Source organism: Onthophagus taurus, chromosome 10, assembly GCF_036711975.1.
Source record: "Onthophagus taurus isolate NC chromosome 10, IU_Otau_3.0, whole genome shotgun sequence".
NCBI classification, from domain to species: Eukaryota; Metazoa; Arthropoda; class Insecta; order Coleoptera; family Scarabaeidae; genus Onthophagus; species Onthophagus taurus.
Genome location: NC_091975.1, coordinates 14,881,934 through 14,890,933, shown reverse-complemented (window position 1 = coordinate 14,890,933; position 9,000 = coordinate 14,881,934). Strand labels below are relative to the sequence as shown.

The window sequence follows — 9,000 nt, the reverse complement described above, 5'->3', positions numbered from 1 at the left end:
ATTCTCGATGTGCAAGGTTTTCAATTAAAATATAGCAGTGAATTTATCTGTAAAGAACTTGCGCTAATGAACGTTCGTGATTGTTGTTGCAAAATCCACGCTATTTTTAAATTTGGTATAAATTTAAGTGAATTCAAAGATGAACAACAGAAACATCTTCGTTATACTACCAATTTTATTCATGGTCATAATTGGAATGATGGTGAAATTCCATATACTGATTTAAACAAAATTTTACACGAAAGCGGACTTCATGAAAAATCTTATATACTAGTGAAAGAATTACAAAAGCAACAGTGGTTACAGCAGCTACTGCCAAATTTTGAAAATATTAAAAATATAGAAGAAATAGAATACACATCATCGATTAAAGGAAGTTGTTGTGATGCCAATCACTGTCATAACCATTACAATAATAATTTAAACTGTGCTCTTCAGAATGTACACTTGCTACAAAAGTGGATTAACTTGAATAGTGTTACTTCTGAATGGTTTGATTATCATCAAGCCTGATCTTTGGTGTTCTAATATAATTTCTCAAACTATATATTAACAAAATTATTTGTAAAATTAGTATCTGACTTTGGTTTTTATTATTTTATAGAAATAAACATATATGTATTAGATTTATATTATTTTTTTATTTATAACGCTAAAGAAACTTACTACTCATCTCTATTTAGTTAGTCTCTATTTAGTACTCGAAGATGATTGAGGACTTATTTACTTACTACTGAAATTGAATGGAATATATATATATAACCGTTGATTTGAGGGAAACGATTTTTAAACAAAAGTATTTATTAACCTACTAAACACAAATGAAAGGTAAACTAACATATTTCAACATACTTTTTTAAATATTGAGTGTTTGTTAATATTTTGAAAATAAACAGATTAAAAATATATAACCGTTGAGTTGCGGAAACGATTTTTATACAAAAGTAGTTATGACCTAATAAACACAAGTGAAAGGCAAAAACTATCAACACATATCAACATATTTTTTTAATACTCTGAAAGCAAACAGATGAAAAAATGATAATTTTTACATGAATTATTTTTATAAGAAATCATAATATAAATACATCACCTTAAAAGATATAAGTCAGTTCAAGAAATAACACCAATAGCAACAGTCAACCACATAAAGAAGACCATGGATAGTCTAAGATTATTGAACAACACATCTAAGGGATTTGGAAAATTGAATCAATTGCAGAAGGAAAAAAGGTATAAAATTATTAACTTTAAAATAATAACAACAAGATTTGGAGACGCGGTTCTGGTGAATTTATTGGATGAAGGAGATGTTATTTTACCAAAACGGTTTAACAATTTAAAGGACAATTTGGATGAGGTAAACGAAAATGTGCTAACAAAAGACATATATTTAGTTATAAAAAATTCAACTTCAACATATCTAGAAGTTGAATTTATAGAATAGTATATTAATAAGTGTATATTGTATATTGTTACAGACAACGTCTCATAAAACTTCATTACAATATTAAAAACACACTAAGTAATTTGGATAAAAGAATGAAATATTATGAAATGTTGGAAATGTTTAAGAAAATAAAGATCAATAAATAGTGTATAAATCAATATATTTGTTTTATTTGTTAGTATTATGTATGTCAATTCGAAAGTGATAATTGTTCCAATTAAACAGTTTCACAACAATTAAAATATAAACTGTATAAATCAATACATTTTTTTTATTCTATTTACTAATACTTATTACGTAAGCATAATCCCCTACTATACACCTACTATAGCGATAAAAAAACGATTCATATATATTAGAATCAAGTCGTTGGTGAAAGTTAGTTACAGTACGCAAGTTAAGTAGATCCTTTGATAAAAATTTATCATAGCGTTTATATTTTTAAGAAAATGTTTTCTTGTGAAAAATGTCAACAAGTGTTTTCATTAAAATGCAATTTGAATCGACATATGCGTAATAAGCATTGTGTCGGACTGCAACTCATATGCTCAATATGTCAAAAAAAAATCAGGCGACAAGATGCCTTTGTTCAACATCGGAGAAGTATCCATGGTATTGAACCTCAACGAAAAGATCCACTACCAAATTTAATATAAAATTCAACACATCGAGATTTCGATGAATCAGCAGCAAGTACGTCAGCTTCGAAAAGTAAGATTAAATTAACAAATAAACTATGTGACGTATGTGGAAAGTTTTTCTCATCTCACGCAACCCTTGCGGCACATCTTCGATCAGAACACATAACATCGATCGAAAAGGATGTTGAGCAAGTATCAACGTGTTACAAAAATCGTGTTGCCAGCTATAAAATTGGGGGAGTTGAAGCCGACGATGATATTCCATCATACCTCACAAGATCCCGAGAAACGGTTCGACTTATAAACAATTATATTAGTGATATTAGAGGATCAGTTAAAGCTCAAATTGAACTATTGGCTGTTTTTATAAAATCCAGCTTTAATGAAAACGGTGAAGAGGGAGTGATAGCCTCCATGAAGAATTTCAATACAAAATTTAAAGTAATTACGTCTATAACCTTCGAGGAAATTTACGATAAGATGATTAGAGATATTATAAAACAGAGTGAGGATTTCCAGGAGCAAGGGTCTGGATGGGCTTTCTTCTCCGTATCACACCTTTTGCTTAACGTTAACAAATTCCAACCAATACCTGGATCATCATATATTCGTTTACCTTCGGAAATTATTAATAAAAAAGCCTGTATCAATATAAAGAATAATGATAACGCTTGTTTTGCATGGTGTTTGACGGCGGCTCTTCATCCCGCTCAAATAAGTAAGGTTCGTACTTCAAGCTATCCTCATTACTCTCAAGTGCTAAATTTAGAAGGTATAACGTTTCCCGTTCATTTAAAAGATATATCCAAAATAGAAACTTTAAATAATTTAAGTATTAACGTTTACGAATTAGTTTTTGATTCCATTAATTATACCTACAATGTGGAAGGACCCATTCATTTTACTAAAAATAGACGAGATACACATGTGAATTTATTATATTTATTTAATAATGGAATAGGGCATTTTGTTTTAATCAAAAATTTATCACGACTTATTTCTAAGCATATAGCAAATCATAACTCTCAATACGTCTTTGCGACGGGTGTTTAACTCGGTTTTCATCTGCCGAGAAATTATCTAGACATCAACAATACGATTGCAACCATATAACGACCATTTTACCATCGAAGAATTTAAAATCAATACCCAATTTTATGGGAAATTTAATGCCGGAAAATATTTTGGAATTTAATAATTATAAAAATACTCAAATGGTTCCATTTGTTATTTACGCTGATTTTGAATCAATTTTAAAACCAATCGAGCATTGTGAACCCGATTTCTCCAAGTCTTTTACAGAAAAAGTTGACATACATCAACCATACAGTTTTGCATACTATATCGTTTCTACTGTAGATGGTACTTGTTGTAAATTTGAAACCTATACCGGCCTCGACTGTCCCAAAGTTTTCATTTTAAAATTAATGGAAGATGTTAGATATATTTATCACAAATATATAAAATATGTAAAACCCATGACCCCCTTAACTGTTGAAGAACAAGTTGCATTTGAAGCAACAAACATTTGTCACATCTGTAAAACACCTTTTGGAGAAGATGTAGTTAAGGTGCATGATCATTGTCATATAACTGGTAAATATAGGGGCCCAGCCCATGTTGTATGTAATCTTAACTTTAAAATTCCCAAATTTATCCCTGTATTCCTACATAATTTCAGCTGTTATGATGCACATTTATTTGTTAAAGAGATGGCTGACATTGAGGATGTCAATGGTATTGATGTTTTACCTAATAATAAAGAAAAATATATAAGTTTCAGTAAAAGCGTGCTAGTTGATCAGATACAGAATCAATCCCGTTTTGAAAATCGGTTCATGAAATTACGTTTTTTGGATTCATTTCGATTTATGGCATCCTCACTCGATTCATTGTCGAGTAATCTTGTAGAGGAGGATTTCGTTCATGTACGAAAATTTTTCCCATGTAATAAGCAATTTCAATTATTAAAGAGAAAGGGTATATTTCCCTATGGCTATATAGATTCACTTGAAAAATTAAGTGAAACATCATTACCACAAAAATCTGGGTTTTTTAACAAATTAAGTTTTGAACAGTTTGGCAAACATTTCAGTGTCAAAATTTAAAAGATTACTCTGACCTATACCTCAAGACCGATGTTCTTTTGTTAGCAGATGTTTTTGAAAAATTTGGACGCGTTTGTTTTGAAACTTATGGATTGGACCCAGCACATTATTACACCACACCAGGACTCACTTGGGATGCAATGTTAAAATTTACAAAAATTAAACTTGAATTATTGACTGATGTAGATCAAGTCCATTTCATTAAAAAAGGCATTCGTGGGGGTATTTCGCAGTGCTCATTACGTCATGCTAAAGCTAATAATAAATATATGGATAATTATGACTCCAATTCTCCTTCGAAATTTCTAATGTATTGGGACGCTAACAATTTGTATGGTTGGGCAATGTCACAACCGATGCCCTATGGAGACATTAAATGGTTAGATGATACTGAAATTCAAAATTTAAATTTTAATCATGTATCCGATGAAGCTGATTATGGTTACATTTTGGATGTTGATATTGAATATCCTCATTATTTACACGATATACACAATGATCTACCTTTTCTCGCAGAAAACATATGTCCTCCCAACAGCAGTAACAGTGAGAGCGAGAAAAGATTAATTCCAAATTTATTTAACAAGAAAAATTATATTGTTCATTATAGAAATTTAAAGCACGCTATAGCTCACGGTCTCAAAGTTTTGAAAGTAAATAGAGTTTTATCCTTTAAACAATCTGCGTGGTTGAAACCTTATATTGATATGAACACAAAATTACGTCAATCCGCTAAAAATGATTTTGAAAGAGACTTTTTTAAACTAATGAATAATTCGGTATTTGGAAAGACGATGGAAAACGTGGATAAAAGAGTTGATGTTCGGTTAATTACAAGTTGGGATGACATTTGCGGAAAAGGTAGGTCAAAACCCGGAGCTCGCAGTCTAATCGCTATAGCAAATCATAACGGCTCAATACGTCTTTGCGACGGGTGTTTAACTCGGTTTTCATCTGCCGAGAAATTATCTAGACATCAACAATAAGTTGGGATGACATTTGCGGAAAAGGTAGGTCAAAACCCGGAGCTCGCAGTCTAATCGCTAAATTAAATTTTAAAAATATTAAGATTTTTACTGAAACATTTTCGGCAATTCAAATGGAGCGACTTCGTGTTGTTTACAACAAACCTATATACGTTGGTTTTACAGTTTTAGAAATTTCAAAATTGTTAATGTATGAATTCTATTATAATTTTTTAAAACCTAAATATAATGAAGCAATTCGATTGTGTTATATGGATACGGACAGCTTCACTGTACATATTAACACCGATGACCTATATGAAGATATTAAATTAAATTTAGATAAATTTGACACCTCGAATTACCATCTGGATAATCAATTTAAGATCCCGCTTAAAAATAAAGCCGTATTAGGTCTTATGAAAGATGAGAATTGCGGTAGAATTATGACGGACTTTATAGGGTTACGATCGAAAATGTATGCAAATCGTGTTATTGATGGTCGTGTTATAAAAAAGCTAAAGGTGTAAAAAAAGCTGTTGTGAAACATAAAATTAAATTTGAAAATTATTTCGATTGTTTAACTTTGAAAAACACTATGTTTGCAAAACAAATTTTATTTAGAAGTTGTAATCACACCGTATACACGGTATTACAAAATAAATTGGTCCTTTCACCGTACGATGCCAAGAGATTTATTAAAGATGATGGTATAGATACGTTAGCTTGGGGTCATAACCGTATTGTTAGTAGTAGTAGTAGTGAGGGTACATTACCAACTCTTAAACCTTAAACGTTAGCTTTTTTTAGTATTGAAACAGTCGTCATGGAGTGTAGTTTGTTTATAATTCAAAGTGATTTCTATAGAAAGTTGGAGCATACCTACTTCTATCATTTAAGAAACTTTATCAAAGGAAATAATCTTGATGGTGTTAATACCATATTGGTAAAAATAATTATCCCAAACCAGATTTTAACATATCGAAATCTACACCTAGCTTCTGTTGAAATTTTAGAAGTAATTCTTAATGAAAATCTGAATTTTGATCATGTTGTTAAGCAATCATTAGAATCGCTTAATTGTTACGAGCGAAACAACAACAATGAATTGAAGGTTAAAGATCTAGAATCACTGACTAGTAACGTAAGTATTAAATTTACTGATGAAATGTATAAAAAATATTTATTAACTAATTTATTCGCTGATAACGAAGGAATTGTTTCTATTAATAATCTTATATGTAAATACCGTAATTTACGTTATTATTGTGATAAATTGATTTGCGATGCATTCTATTGTGCAGACAATGAATTTGTAAAAAGATGTATACAAGTTTTCAAAGCACTCAACTATGAATTTAACTTTGAGCCACTGTCGCGAATATCACACCAGAATATAATGGCATGGTTAATAAACAACATGAGAAATGGAGCTAAAGGGAAACCAGTTGGATGGCAATCCGGTCCTGATTCGGCACATTGGCCCTCTACAAACACACAAGATTATGTAGATGTTTTAAACCTAATAGAACCATACATAAGATTACATATTTAAATAAATAATATATTAAATACCATTTAAAGTGTTTTATTTATTTAATTTCTCATTTTTTTTACGTAATATTTCATACAATAATTTTTCAGTTTCTTCAATACGTCTCTTAAAACGATACCTATCTGCAGCTGCTTGCAACCATTCCGATCCGTTTCTAGCATTTTTGCTATATTCGTCTTCATCAATATAATACACATCTAAATCTTCTTTAAATTTAACACGCTTCATTTCAATGTATATTACTCACCTTTAAAATACAAGTTCACTGTAACGTTTGTTGTTTTTTTTTTTAATTCTCCTTTCACTTTCACACACTTAGTCCTAATTGTAGCACGAATCATAAATCGTAATTTTTATATATTGACGGTCACCCTACTTTTATTTATATTAAAAAAATTTGCATTCCCTCCACCCTCAGTAGTACCAACATAATTGAGATTCATTGACAACATGTAAAATGAAAATCCCTAAAAGTTACTAAATTTTTGACCGCCATATTGGCATTTCAACCAATCACAGAGCGCAAGATATGGGATAATCCTGCTCCAGAACTCTCCTTCTTATACTACTTCGGAGATTCAAACCCTACGTGATGAATTCGATGCCAGCAAGAAATATATCGATCTTCAAGTTTCTGGAAATTTAAAGCCTTCAATCGAAGCGATCGAGGATCAGATTTTAAATTTAAAATCGCATTGGGTATCCGATATTAAAAATCTGCATGCTAAAATTTATGTTAGCGGCGTAAAAATTACCGAAATTTCCAACGAATTAACTGATACGGCGACAAAGTTCACAGATGTTATTAATCGAAATTACTCGGACGTCTCTGGTGATTTAACTCAACTTTCCGATCGATTAACAAAGTTGGGGGACGCAATTAAAACGGAATTCACTAATTTATTAAATCAAGTAAAGCTTAACAAATCGAATATCGAAGATGTATCGAATTTATTAGACCCATCTAAGACCGGACAGATCGCATCGCTAATTAAAACGGTAAACACCGATATACCTTTGAATCTAAATCGCATTACAAATCGTCTATCGGTGATTATACGCTCATATCGAATATACGACAGTCGATCGGTGCGCAAAAGTCGCGAGTTGACCTCATGCATTCCGCTATATTTTCCCGACTTGATATATTAGAGAAAAAGGTTGGTCTCAAACCTTAATTGTCACAATGGAGAAGGTGTCAGATGCGAAACGTGTCATTGTGGAGGAGCTCCATCGCCCCACTAGACGTATTTTCGCTAGACGAAGAACCATCCTGAAGGGGATCGATGATCTATGGCAGGCGGATCTAATTGAAATGATTGAGTTTGCCAGATTGAATTCCGGATATAAATATATATTAGTGGTTATAGACTGTTTCTCCAAGTTTCTTTGGACGCGTCCGTTAAAAAGTAAAAATTCTACGGACGTCACCGCAGCGCTACGCTCAATTCTCACAGACGACGGTCGCGCGCCTCGAAATCTACAAACCGATCAGGGCAAAGAGTTCTACAACAGTCAATTTAAACGGTTGATGTCGGATTTTAAAATTAATCATTTTTCATCGTATAGCGTTATGAAAGCGTCGATGGCTGAACGTGTAATTCGAACCGTTAAACAAAGAATCTACAAGTTCTTCAGTCTATATGGAAATCATAAATGGGTGCACCTATTGGAGGATATAACATCTCGATATAACAGTACGAAACATTCGACTACGAAAATGAAACCGTCTGAAATAAATTCGAAATCGGTAGAGAATAAACTTCTCGATACAGTGTACAATCATATTAAAATTGCCGGCAGAGGAAAGTTTAGAGTTGGAGACGCTGTTCGTATCAGTAAATATAAACATGTGTTTGATAAAGGATATCTGCCCAACTGGACCGCCGAATTGTTTAAAATCGTTAAAGTGAATATCACAAATCCAATTTCATATTTATTGGAGGATGTGCGTGGCCAGCCGATTAAAGGCGCTTTTTACGAATTCGAACTTCAAAGGGCCGCTCAACCCAACGTTTACCTCGTGAAAGTTGTACGTAAAATGGTTAGGATTCGATTTATCCCATAATTCTTGGATATCAAATAAAGATATATCATAACATTTTTTTATATCGATGTGAATTATTTTTTTAAATAAAATTTAATTTTTTAAACGTCTATTTTATGGAATTTTACTCGAGTTTCTTTTTCCTTAAGAAACCACATTTGATAAGGGTTTGCAGCATAAGAACGTTGCACCCAAGTTGTTTCCTTAGGAAACCACACACTTGATAAGGGTATA

At 31.8% G+C, this 9,000-nt stretch overlaps 1 protein-coding gene across 1 annotated transcript; it reads left to right on the top strand.

The window, feature by feature from the left end:
• Positions 1-6,563: 6,563 nt before the first annotated feature.
• On the top strand, positions 6,564-8,787 carry LOC139431611 (uncharacterized). The gene is made up of 3 exons (XM_071199611.1): positions 6,564-6,671; positions 7,239-7,718; positions 7,915-8,787. Exons 1-3 carry the CDS (start codon positions 6,564-6,566, stop codon positions 8,785-8,787), a joined length of 1,461 nt encoding a protein of 486 aa, XP_071055712.1.
• Positions 8,788-9,000: the final 213 nt, after the last annotated feature.